The sequence below is a fragment of the Lipotes vexillifer genome, unplaced genomic scaffold (assembly GCF_000442215.2).
Source record: "Lipotes vexillifer unplaced genomic scaffold, Lipotes_vexillifer_v1.1 scaffold162, whole genome shotgun sequence".
Lineage (NCBI taxonomy): Eukaryota > Metazoa > Chordata > Mammalia > Artiodactyla > Lipotidae > Lipotes > Lipotes vexillifer.
In genome coordinates, this window is record NW_006779114.1 from 16,376 (window position 1) to 37,620 (window position 21,245).

Consider the following 21,245-nt stretch of genomic DNA (forward strand, 5'->3'; position numbering starts at 1 on the left):
ATTGTCTGTTCAGATGTTGTGGAGATGCTGAGTTTACAAAGCCAGTCATGGGGGTGTAAATCCATGGTTGGCACAGCCGTGAGGAGAGATTTCAGCACTTTTTCCTTAGTTGCATGGCCCCTGGCACTCAGCTGTGATTTCAGCCCCACCACTGCATGTGAGCCACCTACAGGCATCTGCTTCCACAGCTTCCCTGGAGCACAGGAGCCCCCCAACCCCCAATGGGGAGGAGGTACAGAGGATGAGGTAGACAGGGGGCATGAGAGCCCACTCTGGTGGACACAGGATGGGAGCATTTCCTAGTGCCCCGGGAGGCAGGAGCTGGTGCATGGGGAGATAGGCTGTAATTACTGTCCCACACTTTGTGCATCACTCAAAAATGGAGCTTCTCTTCTATGGTGGCCAGGTTTATAATGGGAGATTTTAATGCACTTCTCTCAGTAACTGATAGTACAAGTAAGCAAAAGTAATCAGTAAGCATATAAAAGGTCTGATCAACATAATTCACAAATTTGGCCTAATTGAAATCTATGAACTGTGTTCAACAACTGCAGAACACATCTACCTTTCAAATACAGATACAATATTGCAAAAATAGATTACTAACAGAGGATTGAAAATCACAATGTGATTAAGATAAAGACTGATTTCACGAAAGATAACAATTTCCAGATGTTTACAACTTTAAAAATGCAATTCTAAATTACCAGAAGAAATCAAAATAGAAATTAAAAAATATTTTGTATTGAATTTGATGATGAAAATATGATATATCAAAATGTATATGCTAAAAACAGACTGAAAATCAATAAATTTGGCCTTCCCCTCAAAAAGTTGGAAAATAACAGCAAATACAATTCAAAGAAAATAAAAAGAAGGAAATAATTAACAGCAGAAAATGGTGAAGAAGGAACTTCAATGAACAATAGAATGGAATGACAAAGCTCAAAGTTGGTTTCTTGGAAAGACTAATAAAAGTGGGAAACCCTGGGCTTCCCTGGTGGCGCAGTGGTTGAGAGTCCGCCTGCCGATGCAGGGGACGCAGGTTCGTGCCCTGGTCCGGGAAGATCCCACATGCCGCGAAGTGGTTGATCCTGTGAGCCATGGCCGCTGAGCCTGCGCGTCCGGAGCCTGTGCTCCGCAACAGGAGAGGCCACAACAGTGAGAGGCCCACGTACCACACACACACAAAAAAAAGTGGGAAACCCTAGTAAGACTGGTCAAGAAAGGGAATATACAAATAATCAATATCAGGAATTAAATAGAAACTACTATTGATTCTAAGATCATAAGATTAGAAAGATCATAAGAGAATATTAAGAACAACTTAATGCAAATACATTTGAAAGTTTAGATGAAATGGAATGTTTCCTAGAAAAATGCAACTTATCAAAACTACCACAACAATAAATACAAAATATGAGTAGACCTATAACTATAAACTGAATTTGTAATTTAAGATTTTCTCACAAAGAAAAATTCTGGCACAGATGGTTTGACTGGTAAATCCTTCCCAACATTTAAGGAAGAAATAACACTTAGTGTTAAAAAAAAAAAAAAAAGAAACCATTTCCTCCAAGATGAGGAACAAGACAAGGTTGCCCAATCTCACAACTATTATTCAGCATAGTTTTGGAAGTTTTAGCCACAGCATTCAGAGAAGAAAAAGAAATAAAAGGAATCCAAATCAGAAAAGAAGAAGTAAATCTGCCACTGTTCGCAGATGACATGATACTATACATAGAGAATCCTAAAGATGTTAACAGAAAACTACTAGAGCTAATCAATGAATCTGGTAAAGTAGCAGGATACAAAATTAATGCACAGAAAGCTCCTGCATGCCTATACATCAGAGATGAAAAATCTAAAAGAGAAATTAAAGAAACACCCCCATTTACCACTGCAACAAAAAGAATAAAATACCTAGCAATAAACCTACCTAAGGAAACAAAAGACCTGTATGCAGAAAACTATAAATCACTGATGAAAGAAATTAAAGATGATACAAGCAGATGGAAAGATATACCATGTTCTTGGATTGGAAGAATCAACATTGTGAAAATGACTATATGACCCAAAGCAATCTACAGATTCAATGCAATGCCTATCAAACTACCAACGGCATTTTTCACAGAACTAGAGCAAAAAATTTCACATTTTGTATGGAAACACAAAAGACCCTGAACAGCCAAAGCAATCTTGAGAAAGAAAAACACAGCAGGAAGAATTAGGCTCCTAGACTTCAGACTATACTACAAACCTAGAGTAATCAAGACAGCATGGTACTAGCACAAAAACAGAAATATAGATCAGTGGAACAGGATAGAAAGCCCAGAGATAAACCCACGCACATATGGTCACCTTATCTTTGATAAAGGAGGCAAGAATATACAATGGAGAAAAGACAGCCTCTTCAATAACTGGTGCTGGGAAAACTAGACAGCTACATGTAAAAGGATGAAATTACAACACTCCCTAACACCATACACAAAAATAAACTCAAAATGGATTAGACACCTAAATGTAAGACCGGACACTATAAAACTCTTAGAGTAAAACATAGGAAAAGCGCTCTTTGGCATAAATCACAGCAAGATCCTTTTTGACCCACCTTCTAGAGAGATGGAAATAAAACCAAAAATAAACAAATGGGACCTAATGAAACTTAAAAGCTTTTGCACAGCAAAGGAAAACATAAACAAGATGAAAAAACTCTCAGAATGGGAGAAAATATTTGGAAATGAAGCAACTGACAAAGGATTAATCTCCAAAATTTACAAGCAGCTCATGAAGCACAATAGCAAAAAACAAACAACCCAATCCAAAAATGGGCAGAAGATATAAATAGACATTTCTCCAAAGAAGATATACAGATTGCCAACAAACACATGAAAGGATGCTCAACATCACTAATCATTAGAGAAATGCAAATCAAAATTACAATGAGGTATCACCTCACACCAGTCAGAATGGCCATCATCAAAAAATCTACAAACAATAAATGCTGGAGAGGGTGTGGAGAAAACGGAACCCTCTTGCACTGTTGGTGGGAATGTAAATTGATACAGCCACTATGGAGAACCGTATGGATGCTCCTTAAAAAACTAAAAATAGAACTATCATATGACCCAGCAATCCCACTACTGGGCATATACCCTGAGAAAACCATAATTCAAAAAGAGTCATGTACCACAATGTTTATTGCAGCTCTATTACAATAGCCAGGACATGGAAGCTACCTAAGTGTCCATTGACAGATGAATGGATAAAGAAGATGTGGCACATATATACAATGGAATATTACTCAGCCATAAAAAGAAATGAAATTGTATTATTTGTAGTGAGGTGGATGGACCTAGAATCTGTCATACAGAGTGAAGTAAGACAGAAAGAGAAAAACAAATACCATATGCTAACACACATATATGTAATCTAAAAAAAAAAAAAGGTTCTGAAGAACCTAGGGGCAGGATAGGAATAAAGACACAGATGTAGAGAATGGACTTGAGGATACGGGGAGGGAGAACAATAAGATGGGATGAAGTGAGAGAGTGGCATGGACATATATACACTACCAAATGTAAAATAGATAGCTAGTGCAAAGCAGCCACATAACACAGCGAGATCAGCTCGGTGCTTTGTGACAACCTAGAGGGGTGGGATAGGAAGGGTTGGAGGGAGGTGCAAGAGGGAGGAGGTATGGAGTTATATGTGTATGCATAGCTGATTCACTTTGTTATGAAGCAGAAAATAACGCACCATTGTAAAGCAATTATACTCCAATAAAGGTGTTTTTAAAAAAAGAAAGAAAAGTAATGAAGAAGTAACATTTCCCCACTTTTGCAGGATTCCAACCAAATTTGATACCAAAATCTCACAGAGAAAATACAAGAATGTAAATCACATGGTCTGCATGAATATAGGTGCAAAAATTTAAGCAAAATAAAAGCAAAGTAAATTCAGTGATATTTACAAAGGACTTATCCTCTTGTTCTCAATATTATGATCAAAATGTGTGTATTTAGGAATGCTAAGTGGGTTTAACACTCAAATAAAAGAAAAATGATATCTCAGTTAAAGCAGAAAAATGTCTCAAAATTTAACATCCATTCTTGGAATGAAAGAAAAAGAAACAAAACTCTTTTAGTCCAATAAGAATAAAAGGAAACTTTCTTAATCGTATAAAAGCTCTTTTTAAAATAAAAAGCCTATAGCATGTGTTATATTTAATGATGAAATATTAAGCCCTTTCCCTTTGAAGTCAGGAATGAGACAGTGGTTGCCATTTCTACTCACCAATTAACTCAAGGTGCTATTAGTGCAGAAGGGCAAGAAAATGAAATAAAGTTTATAACTTTTGGAAAAGAAAAAATAAAACTAATTATATGAGGATAATATGCTCGTTTATGGAGAAAATCCAAAAGAATATGTGTACAAATTATTAGAATTAATAAATAAGCATAACAATGTGTTTGGGAAGAAAGCCAATAAACAAAATTGATCATCTTCCTATATACCAGCAGCACAAATTGGAAAATAAATGTCTTCAAACTACCATTTATAGGAGCATGAAAAAGCAAGATATAAATCAAACAAAAGATGTACAAGTCCTCTGTGCAGAAATTACAGAAGAGCTAACTAATGTTGCAGGTTGGGTTTTCTGAAAGGAGATGCTGTTATGAAGATTGGGCACTATGTGTTTATTAGGGATCACCACCTATGAAAGGAAGGGGAAGGAAGAACTTGAACTGCAATATAGGCCCCACAAAGCCTTGGCCAATCTTGCAGGGAACTCTAGAGTGAATATTGTCCAATCTCAGTCTGGTTTTATATCCACTTCCCCACCCCCACTCCCACACATTACTCACTCACTAGGTACAGACTGCCCTGGAAGCAGCTGACTTAGGGTGATGCAGTTCTCTGCAGGAGACACTGGAAGTTGTCTGCTGATCACACTCCCTCCAACTGTGTAATAAGTCTTCTTATGAAGAGGAATCTGGGTGGCACATCTCCATATTTCCATTGTATTGGAGTCTCAATATTGTTAAGATGTCAGTTTTCCTAAAATTGTTCTAAATATTCAATGCAATCCCAATAAAAATTCCAATAGATTATTAAACATTTTTTAAAAATTGTGGTGAAACACACACAACTTAATTGTATCATTAGTGACATTTAGTACATTCACAATATTGTACCGACACTATTTCTAGAACATTTTCATCACTCCAAAAGGAAAACCTATACCAATTAAGCAGTCATTCCCCATTCCATCTCCCCACTAGCCCTTGGCAATCACTAATCTGCTTTTTATCTTTTTTAAACAATATATATTTTCTATTTGTTTAGACATCCCCATGTATCTTCCTCCTCAGCCTCATCTTTTCGAGGATATGACTTTAAAGGCTGGAAGCTGGCCCAGCCCTGGGACTGCATGGAAGCAGATGAAACAAAGGCAAGCCTCTGCACAGGTTCCTCAAGGAACTGGCAGACAGGTCAAAATACACAACAACTATTTTTGAGAAAAATGTCTGTATTTCACACCATGGCCCCAGCAAGCCACACCAGGAATGTGAACCTTTGTGGAATATTACTCAGCCATAAAAAATGAAATAATGCCATTTACAGCAACATGGATGCACCTAGAGATTATCATATAAGTGTAGTCAGTCAGATAGAGCCAAATATCATATGATATCACTTATTTGTGGAATCTAATAAAAAATCATACAAATGAACTTAGTTACAAAAAAGAAACATATTCACAGATTTCAAAATCAAACTTATGCATACCAAATGGGAAACATGCAGGGAAGTGATAAATTGGGAGATTGATATTAACATATACACACTACTGTATATGAGGTATCTAATAAGGACCTACTGTATAGCACAGGGAGCTCTACTCAATATTCTGTGGTGACCTACTTGGGAAAAGAATCCAAAAAAAATAGGTATGTATGTATATGTATATATATATATATATATTTATATATTTATATATTTATATATATATATTTATATATATATATGTGTGTGTGTGTATACATATATATATACACACACATATATATGTAACTGAATTACTATGCTATACACCTGAAAGTAACATAACACTGTAAATCAACTATACTTCAATAAAAATTAAAAAAAAAATACAAAGGTAGAAATTAGACCAAAGGAACAGAAACAGACAGATTCAGAAACAGACCCACATGTAAATTGTTATTTCATTTATGATAAAATGGCACTGCAGAATGGTGTATAATGAAGTGGATGTCTATATCGAAGATATGAAAGTTGACTTCTCCCTCACACCATACACAAAAGTTAATCCCAGTTGGATTGTAGATCTAAGTATGAAAGGCAAGTCAGTAAAGTTTATATAATATAAGAATATTTTCATGACCTCGGGGTTGAGGTAGTTTATAAAAAAGCACCAATAATACAGAAAAAGATTGATAAATTGGACTACATTAAAATTAAGAACTTTGTTCATCAAACAATAGTCATGTTTCAAAATATTAACCTAGGAGCTGGGGAAAGTAGATAAAGTTGTAGATGAAAAAAAATTGGCCATGAAATGCTAATTCTTGAAGCTGGGTGTGGAGTGTATGGTGGCTTGTTACTTTATTCTTTCCAGTTTTGTATATGTTTAAATTTTTAAATTAAAAAAATAATTGGAGGGACTTCCCTGGTGGTCCAGCGGCTAAGACTCTGCGCTCCCAGTGCAGGAGGACTGGGTTAAATCCCTGGTCAGGGAACTAGATCCCATATGCATGCCACAACTAAGAGTTCACATGCTGCAAGTAAAGATCCTGCATGCTGCAACTAAATAGCCCGCATGCTGCAACTAAAGAGCCTGCATGCAGCAATGAAGATCCTGCACACGACAACTAAGACCCAATGCAGCCTAAATAAATATTTTTAAAAATCGTTGGAAAGACTTTATTAAGATAGTACAAGTCAAATCATTGAGTGAAAAATATGCGTAACACAGATAACTGAAAAAGGGCTTGAATAAAGAGTATATAAAGAACAGGTAAAAACCAGTAAGAATAAGAGAGACAATACAGGTATAAAGGGCATGAAAAAAAAAAGAAGCTGTCAGAAGCTCAGCTGATTTGGTAGAGGGAGAGCTGAGCTGTTCAGTGTGGTAGTAGCTATTTAAAGCAACAAGCAGAAAAGGAAAGAATGCCTTGACTTTGAAGGTAACAAACAGGAGTCTAAAGAGCCTAAAACCAGAGGAAGCAAAAACTCCCCTTACAGGAGGATGTTGTCTCACTGTTGAGGGAATCCTTTACAAAGGATCTGGCAGTTTTATGTGTATGTATGTGTTTGTGGGGGTGGCGGTGGGGGGCAGAAATTGAGAGGCGAGAGTCAGAGTAAGCTGACTCAGACTAAGGAAAGTGTCTTCAAGGTTTCCTGCATAAGGAGGTCTCATCAGAGATGCTTGAAGACTTCTGGCCATGGCCACAGATAAAGAGACCTTGGAGGGGGACCTTCAAGATGGTGGAGGAGTAAGACGTGGAGATCACCTTCCTCCCCACAAATACATCAAAGACACATCTACATGTGCAACAGCTCTTACAGAACACCTACTGAACGCTGGCAGAAGACCTCAGACTTCCCAAAAGGCAAGAAACTCCCCACGTACCTGGGTAGGGCAAAAGAAAAAAGAAAAAACAGAGACAAAACAATAGGGATGGGACCTGCACTTCTGGGAGGGAGCTGTGAAGGAGGAAAGGTTTCCACACACTAGGAAGCCCCTTCACTGGCAGAGACGGGGGTGGGGTGTGGGGGAAGCTTCAGAGCCATGGAGGAGAGTGCAGCAACAGGGGTGCAGAGGGAAGAGCAGAGAGATTCGCACAGAGGATTGGTGCCGACCAGCACTCACCAGCCTGAGAGGCTTGTCTGCTCACCCGCCGGGGCAGGCAGGGGCTGGGAGCTAAGGCTTGGGCTTCGGAGGTCAGATTCCAGGGAGAGGACTGGGGTTGGCTGCGGGAACACAGCCTGAAGGGGACTCGTGCACCACAGCTAGCTGGGAGAGAGTCTGGGAAAAAGTCTGGACCTGCCGAAGAGGCAAGAGACCATGGTTTTGGGGTGCGCGAGGAGAGAGGATTCAGAGCACTACCTAAATGAGCTTCAGAGACAGGCGCGAGTGCAGCTATCAGTGTGGACACCAGAGACGGGCATGAAATGCTAAGGCTGCTGCTGTAGCCGCAAAGAAGCCTGTGTGCAAGCACAGGTCACTATCCACATCTTCCCCTCCTGGGAGCCTGTGCGGCCTGCCACTGCCAGGGTCCTGTGATCCAGGGACAACTTCCCCAGAAGAACACAGAGCGTACTTCATGCTGTTGCAAAGTCATGCCAGCCTTTGCCACCACAGGCTTGTCCTGCATTCCATACCCCTCCCTCCCCCCATCCTGAGTGAGCCAGGGCCCCCTAATCAGACCCTCCTTTAACCCCATCCTGTCTGGGTGGGAAACAGACACCCTCAGGTGACCTACATGCAGACGCAGGACCAAATCCAAAGCTGAACCCAGGATCTGTGTGAACAAAGAAGAGAAATGGAAATTTCTCACAGCAGCCTCAGGACCTGCAGATTAAATCTCCACAATCAGCTTGATGTACCCTGCATCTGTGGAATACCTGAATAGACAACGAATCATCCCAAAATTGAGGCGGTGGACTCTGGGAGCAACTGTATACTTAGGATTTACTTTCTGCACCTAATTTGTTTCTGGTTTTACGTTTATCTTAGTTTAGTATTTAGAGCTTATTATTATTGGTAGATTTGTTTATTGATTTGGTTGCTCTCTTCTTTATATATATATATATTTTTTCCTTTTCTCTTTTTTGTGAGTGTGTATGTGTGTGCTTCTTTTTGATTGTGTCTGTATAGCTTTGCTTTTACCATTTGCCCTAGGGTTCTGTCAGGTTTTTTGTTTTTGTAGTTTTAGCACTTGTTATCATTGGTGGATTTCTTTTTTGGTTTGGTTGCTCTCTTCTTTCTTTCTTTCCTTCTTTTATTTTTATTACTTATTTTTTATTTTTAATAATTTTTTATTTTATAAAAATAAAATTAATAAAAATAAATTTATTTTTATTCATTTCCTTCTTTCTTTCTTTCTTTCTTTCTTTCTTTCTTTCTTTCTTTCTTTCCTTCTTTCTTTCTTCCTTTCTTGTTTGCTTGCTTGCTTGCTTGTTTGCTTTCTTGCTTTTTCCTCCCTTTACTTCTGAGCTATGTGGCTGACAGGGTCTTCGTGCTCCATCCAGGTGTCAGGCATGAACCTCTGAGGTGGGAGAGCCGAGTTCAGAACATTGGTCCACTGGAGACCTCCCAGCCCCACGTAATATCAAACGGCCAACCCCCCCACCCCCCGCCGAGATCTCCATCCCAACGCTAAGACCTAGATCCACTCAATGACCAGCAGAGTGCTGGACGATGTATGCCAAAAACCTAGCAAGACAGGAACACAACCCCACCCATTAGCAGAGAGGCTGCCTAAAATCATAAGTTTATAGACACTCCAAAACACACCACCATATGTGGTCCTGCCCACCAAAAAGACAAGATACAGCCTCATCCACCAGAACACAGCCACTACTCCCCTCCACCAGGAAGCCTACACAACCCACTGAAACAAACTTAGCCACTGGGGGCAGACACCAAAAACAACAGGGACTATGAACATGCAGCCTGCAAAAAGGAGACCTCAAACACAGTAAGATAAGCAAAATAAGAAGACATAGAAAAACACAGCAGATGAAGGAACAAAATAAAAACCCACCAGACCAAACAAATGAAGAGGAAATAGGCAGTCTACCTGAAAAATAATTCAGAGTAACGATAGTAAAGATGATCCAAAATCTTGCAAATATAATGGAGAAAATAAAAGAAACGTTTAACAAGGACCTAGAAGAACTAAAGGGCAAACAAACAATGATGAACGACACAATAAATGAAATTAAAAATTCTCGAGAAGGAATAAATAGCAGAATAACAGAGGCAGAAGAACGGATAAGTGACGTGGAAGAAAAAAGAGTGGAAATAACTACCACAGAGCAGAATAAAGAAAAAAGAATGAAAATAACTGAGGACAGTCTCAGAGACCTCTCAGACATTAAATGCACCAACATTCAAATTATAGGGGTCCCAGAAGAAGAGAAAAAGAAAGGGCCTGAGAAAATATTTGAAGAGATTATAGTTGAAAACTTCCCTAATATGGGAAAGGAAACAGTTAATCAAGTCCAGGAAGCACAGAGCGTCTTATACAGGATAAATCCAAGGAGAAACATGACAAGACACATATTAATCAAACTATCAAGAATTAAATGAAAAGAAAAATTATTAACAGCAACAAGGGAAAAGCAACAAATATCATACAAGGGAATCCTCATAAGGTTAACAGCTGATCTTTCAGCAGAAACTCTGCTGAAATCCAGAAGGGAAAGGCAGGACATATTTAAAGTGATGAAAGGGGAAGACCTACAACCAAGATTACTCTGCCCAGCAGGGACCTCATTCAGATTCGAAGGGGAAAATAAAACCTTTACAGACAAGCAAAAGCTAAGAGAATTCAGCACCACCAAACCAGCTTTAGAACAAATGCTAAAGGAAATTCTCTCGGCAGGAAACACAAGAGAAGGAAAAGACCTACAATAACAAACCCAAAACAATTACGAAAATGGTAATAGGAACATACATATCAATAATTACCTTAAATGTAAATGGATTAACTGCTCCAACCAAAAGACATAGACTAGCTGAATGGATACAAAAACAAGACCCATATATATGCTGTCTAGAAGAGACCCACTTCAGACCTAGAGACACATACAGAATGAAAGTGAGGGGATGGAAAAAGATTTCCATGCAAATGGAAATCAGAAGAAAGATGGAGTAGCAATTTTCATATCAGACAAAATCGACTTTAAAATAAAGACTATTACAAGAGACAAAGAAGGACACTACATAATGATTAAGGGATCAATCCAAGAAGATATAACAATTGTAAATATTTATGCACCCATCATAGGAGCACTTCAATACATAAGGCAAATGCTAACAGCCATAAAAGGGGAAATCGACAGTAATACAATCATAGTAGGGGACTTTAACACTCCACTTTCACCAATGGACAGATCATCTAAAATGAAAATAAATAGGAAACACAAGCTTTAAATGATACTTTAAAAACAATGGACTTAATTAAAATTTATAAGACATTCCATCTAAAAACACCAGAATACACTTTCTTCTCAATTGCTCATGGAACATTCTCCAGGATAGATCATATCTTGGGTCACAGATCAAGCCTTGGTAAATTTAATAAAATTGAAATCGTATCTTTCCGGATCACAATACTGTAAGACTGGATATCAATTACAGGAAAAAATCTGTTAAAAAATACAAACACATGGAGGCTAAACAATACACTACTAAACAGCCAGAAGATCATTGAAGAAATCAAAGAGGAAATCAAAAAATACCTAGAAACAAATGACAATGAAAACACGATGACCCAAAACCTACGGGATGCAGCAAAAGCAGTTTTAAGAGGGAAGTTTATAGCAATACAATCCTACATCAAGAAATAAGAAACACCTCAAATAAACAACCTAACCTTACTAAAACCTAACTCAAAGCAGTTAGAGAAAGAAGAACAAAAAACCCCCAAAGTTAGCAGAAGGAAAGAAATCATAAAGGTCAGATCAGTAATAAATGAAAAAGAAATGAAGGAAACAATAGCAAAGATCAATAAAACTAAAAGCTGGTTCTTTGAGAAGATCAACAAAATTGATAAACAATTAGCCAGACTTATCAAGAAAAAAAGGAAGAAGACTCAAATCAATAGAATTAGAAATGAAAAAGGAGAAGTAACAACTGACACTGCAGAAATGCAAAGGGTCATGAGAGATTACTACAAGCAACTGTATGCCAATAAATTGGACAACCTGGAAGAAATGGACAAATTCTTAGAAAAGCACAACCTTCCGAGACTGAAGCAGGAAGAAATAGAAAATATAAACAGACCAATCACAAGCACTGAAATTGAGACTGTGATTAAAAATCTTCCAACAAACAAAAGCCCAGGACCAGATGGCTTCACAGGGGAATTCTATCAAACATTTAGAGAACAGCTAACACCTTTTCTTCTGAAATTCTTCCAAAATATACCAAAGAGAGGAACACTCCCAAACTCATTCTATGAGGCCACCATCACCCTGATACCAAAACCATACAAAGATGTTATAAAAAAAAGAAAACTACAGGCCAATATCACTGGTGAACCAGATGCAAATGTCCTCAACAAAATACTAGCAAACAGAATCCAACAGCACATTAAAAGGATCATACACCATGATCAAGTGGGGTTTATCCCAGGAGTGCAAGGATTCTTCAATATACGCAAATCAATCAGTGTGATATACCATAATAACAAATTGAAGGATAAAAACCATATGATCATCTCAGCAGATGCAGAAAAAGCTTTTGAGAAAATTCAACACCTATTTATGATAAAAACCCTCCAGAAAGTAGGCATAGAGGGAACTTACCTCAACATAATAAAGGCCGTATATGACAAACCCACAGCCAACATCATCCTCAATGGTGAAAAACTGAAAGCATTCCCACTAAGATCAGGAACAAGACAAGGTTGCCCACTCTCACCACTCTTATTCAACATAGTTTTGGAGTTTTTAGCCTCAGCAATCAGAGAAGAAAAAGAAATAAAAGGAAACCAAATCGGAAAAGAAGAAGTAAAGCTGTCACTGTTTGCATATGACATGATACTATACATAGAGAATCCTAAAAATGCTCCCAGAAAACTACTAGAGCTAATCAATGAATTTGGAAAAGTAGCAGGATACAAAATTAATGCTCAGAAATCTCTTGCATTGCTAAACACTAATGATGAAAAATCTGAAAGAGAAATTAAGGAAACACTCACATTTACCATTGCAACAAAAAGAATAAAATACCTAGCAGTAAACCTACCTAAGGAGACAAAAGAGCTGTATGAGGAAAAATATAAGACACTGATGAGGAAATTAAAGATGATACAAACAGATGGAGAGATATACCATGTTCTTTGATTGGAAGAATCAACACTGTGAGAATGACTCTACGACCCAAAGCAATCTACAGATTCAGTACAATCCCTATGAAACTACCAATGGCACATTTTACAGAACTAGAACAAAAATTTCACAATTTGTATGGAAACACAAAAGACCCTGAACAGCCAAAGCTTTCTTGAGAAAGAAAAATGGAGCTGGAGGAATCAGTCTCCTGGACTTCAGACTATACTTCAAAGCTACAGTCATGAAGAAAATATGGTACTGGCACAAAAACAGGAATATAAATCAATGGAACAGGATAGAAAGCCCAAGGGTAAACCCACACACATATGGTCACCTTATTTTTGATAAAGGAGGCAAGAATATACAATGGAGAAAAGACAGCCTCTTCAATAAGTGGTGCTGGGAAAACTGGACAGCTACATGTAAAAGAATGAAATTAGAACACTCCCTAACACCATACACAAAAATAAACTCAAAATGGATTAAAGACCTAAATGTAAGGCCAGACACTATAAAACTCTTAGAGGAAAACATAGGCAGAACACTCTATGACATAAATCACTGCAAGATCGTTTTGACCCACCTCCTAGAGAAATGGAAATAAAACCAAAAATAAACAAATGGGACCTAATGAAACTTAAAAGCTTTTGCACAACAAAGGAAACCATAAACAAGATGAAAAGACAACCCTCAGAATGGGAGAAAATATCTGCAAATGAAGCAATTGACAAAAGATTAATCTCCAAAATTTAGAAGCAGCTCATGCAGCTCAATATCAAAAAAACAATCAACCGAATCCAAAAATGGGCAGAAGACGTAAACAGACATTTCTCCAAAGAAGATACAGATTGCCAACAAACACATGAAAGGATGCTCAGCATCACTAATCATTAGAGAAATGCAAATCAAAACTACAATGAGGTATCACCTCACAACAGTCAGAATGGCCATCATCAAAATATCTACAAACAATAAATGCTGGAGAGTGTGTGGAGAAAAGGGAACCCTCTTGCACTGTTTGTGGGAATGTAAACTGATACAGCCACTATGGAAAACAGTATGGAGGTTCCTTATAAAACTAAAAATAGAACTACCATATGGCCCAGCAATCCCAGTACTGGGCATATTCCCTGAGAAAACCATAATTCAAAGAGTCATGTACCACAATGTTCATTGCAGGTCTATTTACAGTAGCCAGGACATGGAAGCAACCTAAGTGTCCATTGACAGATGAATGGTTAAAGAGGATGTGACACTTATATACAATGGAATATTACTCAGCTATAAAAAGAAATGAAATTGCGTTATTTGTTGTGAGGTGGATGGACCTAGAGAATGTGATACAGAGTGAAGTAAGTCAGAAAGAGAAAAACAAATACCGTATGCTAACACATATATATGGAATATAAAAAAAAGGTTCTGAAGAACTAGGGGCAGGACAGGAATAAAGACGCAGATGTAGAGAATAGACTTGAGGACATGGGGAGAGGTAAGTGTATGTTGGGACAAAGTGAGAGAGCGGCATGGTCATATATACACTATCTAATGTAAAATAGATAGCTAGTGGGAAGAAGCCGCATAGCACAGGGAGATCAGTTTGGTGCTTTGTGTCCACCTAGAGGGGTGGCATAGGGAGGGTGGGAGGGAGACGCAAGAGGGAGGAGGTATGGGAATATATTTATATCTATAGCTGATTCACTGTTATACAGCAGAAACTAACACACCATTGTAAAGCAATTATACTCCAATAAAAATACTTAAAATATAAAAAGAGACCTAAGAGTGAAGGCTTTTGGGGCTAGGAAAATATGCCTAAATTCGTGGACAGAGAGGGTCCTGAGGCCTTGTCTGCAACTCCCTTCAGTGACTGTAATGCACTGACTCTGCACCAAGTCTAGTGTGAGGTGAGGATAGCTTTCCCTTGTGAGTCCTGTCAGGTAAAGGCTTTGTAATTGCCTGTGGTCAGGCCTGAAAAAATCACATATAGAATTTGAATCAGAAGCACAACTCCTCAAAAAGATGCTCAACTTCATTAGTAATCAGAGAAATGCAAATTAAAAACTGACAATATTAAGTGTTGCTGAGGATGTAGAGCATGAAGAATTCCCACAGGTTGCTGACAGTGAACATAAATTAATACAATAACTTTGGAAAATAGTTTGGCATATCCTTCTATCCAGCAATTCTGTTTCTAGGTTGAATAGAAACCAAAAGAAATTTGTGGACCTGTTAGCCAGGAGGCATGAGTAAGAATAGTTCCAAAAGCAGCCTTTATAATAGCCACAAACTAGAAAAAGTCCAAATGTCAATCTATTGTAGAATGAATAAATAGCAGTATATTCATAAAATGGAATACTACCAACATTTTTATGAAATGAATGTTCACAAACAATGTTGAATGAACAAAGCTAGATACAGAAGTGTACTATAGGATTCTATTTATATGTAGCTTTAAAACAGAGAAAACTAAAGTATAGTGGTAGGATTCAAAATAGTGTTTACCTTTTGGAAGAAGACAGCCGTCAGTGATTTGCAGGGCACCCAAAGGTAGTGGTTTGAAGTATGAAAACATTGATCTGGGTGAATGTTACACAGGGGTTTGCTTGTGATGATTCAGTTGTTATAAATTTATGTTTTATGAACTTTCTATATGTGTGTAATATTTTAATTTAAAAAGTTAAAAAAAAGAAATACAAGCACACTGAATTTATAAAGTAGCCACACATTTTTAAGGGGAGAAATATATTGTATCAATAAATAATGTCCTTACCTCTTTAGGATTAATGTATTTCAGTATCTGACGTGGCTCCCCTTGTCTTCTTATATTAATCAGACTTTTAAAGTGTTGGAATACAGCGACATTCTAAAGGTTCAAACACATAAGATTTTATGGCCAAAACTGGGTTTTCTACCTCTAATTAGCTTTTTGCCTAATTAGGGCAAAATGAGTAAAAATCATAAAATAGATTTTACATATGTAAACTAGATTTTAGAAATATTATCCAATCAAGGTTTGCTTTGACAAGTCAGGCAATACTGGTATTATTCTCACAGAGTTTTACCCTTAAATTTGTAATGGTATCACTAGCAACTATAAATAAAATATCCAAAACTTTGGTTGGGTCACTTTCGTATACTCCAGTGTAATCTAGGAGAAAGACAAAATACAGCCTAGTGGTTAAGAACACTGAGTATGACATAATATTGTCTGGGCTCAAGTGTTAGTAATTACTAGCTGTGTGATCCTGAACAAGTTGCTTAACCTCTATGATCAGTTTCTTATCTAAAATATGGGAATGACAGTACTATTTCATACAGCTACGGTTAGGAATAAATGAGCTAAAATTTGTAAGGCACTTAGAACAACTTCTGGCATAATAAAGCACTCAATAAGTATTATATATTATTGTCATTACAGAATCCTCCTCATTCCTGTGGTAATTCCACTGATTTACAAACCCTATCTACTTTTATTGTTAGTGCAAATTTAGTCAAACAACTGCAAGCAATTCTTCTATCTTGGAAAGCTATCTTTGGTAACCCTCTCCTATCTTATCCCTCCCAAAAACCTTAATAACTCTTGGTAAACATTCCCTGACCTCTCAGTTTGCTTTTATTAAATCAAATCAAATAAATACAAGTTGAAGTAATCCATAATACTAATATAACAATTTGAAGTCCCATTGCAATTGCCTGTGGAAGATGGTGCAGCTCACCTCAACACAAATAATATTCTTTCTGAAAGGAAGATGTAATTTCTTAAGTAAAACCCCAAATTGAGTATCAAGAAAAATTTATGATGGTTTAAAATCTGAATAGTATCTTCTAAATTTGTAGATTATTGTATCAAACCACCCTCAAATTTAGTGACTTAAAGCAACAACTGCTTTCTGTGGGTTGACGGGGAACTTCTATTCTTGCTTGGACTCATGTGTTTGGCTGTAGTCAGTTGCCAGATCAGCTGGAGATGGGTGATTTAATATGGTCTCACACACATATACTGGGTCTTCAGCTTGGATTGTTGGAACCTCTGTGATGGCTGGGCTTCTCTCTCCATATAGACTTTCAGTTTAGAGTTTCTTCACAGCACGTACATTTCAAAGTACGAGAGAGAGAGAGAGAGAGAGATGGAGAGAGGGAGAGAGAATGAGACAGAGAGAGACAGAGTAGAAATTGCAAGACTTCTCAAGGCCTTGTCTTGGAAGTCACACAGCATCACTTAGTTTGAATTCTACTGGTCAAACTCAGGACCTAGCAGGCCTCAGGAGGTCAAGTGCAAAGTGTGACCCATAGGAAGTTCCGTATATAATATACAGCCTCACTCAGGGGTAGCTCTGAAGAGAAATACTTACAGGGGACAGAGCTTCAAGCAGCATACCTGTTGTATATTATGCCTGGAAGAAAAGATGGCCAGAGGTACAGATCTACAGATGGGCAATAACTGATGGCTTTGCTGGATGGTCAGGGATTTGGAAAGAACATGGTTAGAAAGCTGTTGCGGAAGAGGTCAGACCCCTCCAAATGGGCACCAAGTGTGAAGACATTTGTGTCCCATGTCAATTCTCATCAAAGAGCAATCTCAGCAGAGAAGAATATTAATAATCAAGTAGGCAAGATGACCCATTCTTTGGAGTCAGTCAGTCTATTTCCTTAGCCACTGCTCTCCTTGCCCAATGGGCTCATGAACAAAGTGGCCATGGCAACAGGAATGGAGGAGTGGAGGTTATTCGGGCTCAGCAACATGGATTTTTATGCACTATATCTGGCTACAACTACTGCTGAGTGCCCACTGTGCCAAAGCAGAGACCAACACTGAGCCCCTGATATGGCATCATTCCCTGAGGGAATTAGCCAGCTTCTTGTGGCACATTGATTAGTTGGAACACTTCCATTATGGAAGGGGTAACACTTGATTCTCATTGGAATTGATAATTTACATTCCTGGGTACACAATACTTCTACAAAAACCACTATCTGTGTACCTTCAAAATGTTTTATTCACTTGTCATTATATTCTGCATAGCATTGCTTCTGATCAGGGAACTTGCTTCAGAGCAAATGCAGCACATCAATGGGCCTATGCTCATGAAATTCACTGACATTACCTTGTTCCCCATCACCCTAAAGCACTTGGCCTGGTGGAATGGCATTTTGGAGACTCAGTTACAGTTAGAGTTCCACTGACAACACTTTTCAGGCTACAGTGATGTCCTTCATGTTATAGAATATGATCTGAATCTATGCCAGCCAGCATTTATGAGTTTGAAAATTAAAGGGTGGAAATGAAAGTGGCTCCCTCTCAATATTATCTCTAATAATCCACTAGTGAAAATTTTGCTTCCTTTCCTTGTACCTTTGGGTTCTGTGGATATAAAGGCCTTAGAACCCACAGAAGGAAGGCTTCCACCAAGGTACACATCAACAGTTCCATTAAAATGGAAGCTGATACTGTCACCTGGCCATTTTGAGTTCCTCATGCCAGTGAACCACCACACCAAAAAAAATGAGAGGACCTTATAATTTGGAAATAAAAGAGTCCATATAAGTCAAAGAGGGGACAGAAGAGTCAGCACCAGAGTGATGTGATGTGAGACATACTTGGTAGGTCATTGTTGGCTTTGAAAATGGAAGGAGACCATGAGCCAAGGAATGTGGGCAGCCACTAAAGGCTGGAAAAAGCATGAAAACAAATTCTTCCCTAGAGCCTCCAGAAAGAATGCAGCATTGCTGACATCTTAATTTTAGCCCAGTGAGATCCATTTCAGATTTTGGCCTCCAGAATTGTATGATAATAATTTTTTGTTGTTTAAAGCTACTAAGGTTTTGGCAGTTGTTATAGCAGCAGTAGGAAATAAATATAAGTGCTTAACCTTGTATCTAGTATTTATATGACAAGATATCATAGGTGGAGTATGGCTCAGCAGGGAGAGAAATAAAAATGATTGAAAGATAAATAAAATTACTTTGGGGAAGAGGGTTAGTTTGTTTTAATCTATATGAGGGATAGTTGTATCATGTTAGGTGGAAGCATAATTTTAATATTGACATTATTTGGAAGTTAAATATGGTTAGAAGAAGTAAGTATGCTAGGGTAACAAGGCGTGGACTCTGCTGGATTATTCTATTGTCAACTTATTCAAGCAGGACAAAAAATGAAAATGACACATAGGCACATCGAATTTAAACTGCTAAAAACAAAACATAGAGGCAATTTAAAAGCATCCAGACAATAAAAGACACATTATTTTCAGGGTTGAAAGAGTAAAATTGGTCCTTGACTTATTTTTTAACAGAAACCATGGAATCCAGAATAGAATGGAATGTCATATTTAAGGTGCTAAGGGGGGAAAAAAACCCAGAACGTGACAACTTAGATTTCTATCATGTTGATAATATTCTTCAAAAACAAAAGTGAAATAAAGATGTTTTCAGACAAACAAAAGCTGAAAGAATTTTTCACAGGAGATCTGCCCTACAACAACTACTGTAGGGAATTCCTTATGTTGCAGGAAAGTAATACCATAGGGAAACACAGAACTGTAGTGAGGAATGAAGGTCCCTGGAAGGTGTAAATATCTGGAGAAATAAAAACGAATACTGAGGGCTTCCCTGGTGGCGCAGTGCTTGAGAGTCCGCCTGCCGATGCAGGAGACGCGGGTTCGTGCCCCGTTTCGGGAGGATCCCGCGTGCCGCGGAGCGGCTGGGCCCGTGAGCCATGGCCGCTGAGCCTGCGCGTCCGGAGCCTGTGCTCCGCAAATGGGAGAGGCCACGACAGTGAGAGGCCCGCATAACGCAAGAAAAAAAAAAAAAAAATGAATACTGAACGTATGGACACCGAGGGGGGAAAGAGGGGGGTGAGGTGGGATGAATTGGGAGATTGGGACTGACATATATACACTAATATGTATAAAACAGATAACTAATAAGAAACTGCTATATAGCACAGGGAACTCTACTTCATTTCACTGTACGGTGGAAACTAATACAACATTGTAAAACAACTATACCTCAATAAAAATAAATAAATAAATAAAAAATGAATACTGAAATTAAAGGAGACATAAATAAATGGAAAGACATACTGTGTTCATGGGTTGGAAGACTTAATATTGGTAAGATGAAAATATTACCCAAAGTAATCTACAGATTCAATGCAATCCCTATCAAAATTCCAATGTCACTTTTAAAAGACATATAAAAGTACATTCTAAAATTCATGTGGAATCTCAAGGGCCCCCAAATAGCCAGACACATCCTGATATCAATACTTGCTACAAAACAGTTTGGCACTGGCATTAGGACAGACATAAGACCAATGGAATGAATAGAGAGACCAAAAATATACTCCTACATATATAATTGACTTTGACAAGGGTGCCAAGATTATTAATGGGAAAAGGACAGTCTTCAACAAATGATGCTGGGAAAACTGGATACCCACATACAAAATAATGAAATTGGACATTAATGCAAAGTGGATCAAAGACCTAAAAATGAGAGCTGCAACCTAAAACTCTTAGAAGAAAATATAAGAGAAAAGCTTCATGACATTGAATTTGGCAATGATTTATTGGACATTACCCTGCAAGCACAGCAACCAAAGAAAAACAAGGATAGAGTGGACTATATCAAAATTTAAAACTTTTACATGGCAGAGGACACAGTCAAGAGGCTGAAAGGGCAATCCACAGCATAGAAGGAAATATTTGCAAAGCAGATATCTGATAAGGGGTTAATATCCAAAATATGTAAAGAACTCCCACATCACAACAACAAAAACAACAAATAACCCAATTCAAAAAATGGGCAAAAGTCTCAAATACTCATTTCTCCAGAGAAATTTATGAATGGTCAATAAATACATAAAAAAATGCTCAACATCAATAGTCATTAAGGAAATAAAATCACAATGAGATACAACTTCACATCCATTAGGATGGCTATCATAAAAAAAATAGAAAATAAGTTTTGGCAAGAGTGTAGAGAAATTGGAAACTGTGTGCATTGCTAGTGAAAATGTAAAATGGTGCTGCCACAATGGAAAACATTTTGATCATTCCTCAAAAATTTAAACATAGAATTGCAATATTATCCAGTACTTCCACTTCTAGGTATGAACCAAAAAGAATTGAAAGAGGTACTCAAACAGATAC

At 37.9% G+C, this 21,245-nt stretch overlaps 1 protein-coding gene across 1 annotated transcript in view; it reads right to left on the reverse strand.

Annotated features, from left to right (window-relative positions):
* Positions 1-21,245, reverse strand: part of CUNH11orf65 (chromosome unknown C11orf65 homolog) — a gene marked incomplete at its 3' end in the record, with an annotated part of 85,766 nt that overhangs the window by 16,071 nt on the left and 48,450 nt on the right. The window contains exon 3 of the mRNA XM_007452472.1: positions 15,863-15,955. Within this exon, the coding sequence (XP_007452534.1) occupies positions 15,863-15,955 (93 nt within the window). The remainder of the gene's footprint in view (positions 1-15,862; positions 15,956-21,245) is intronic.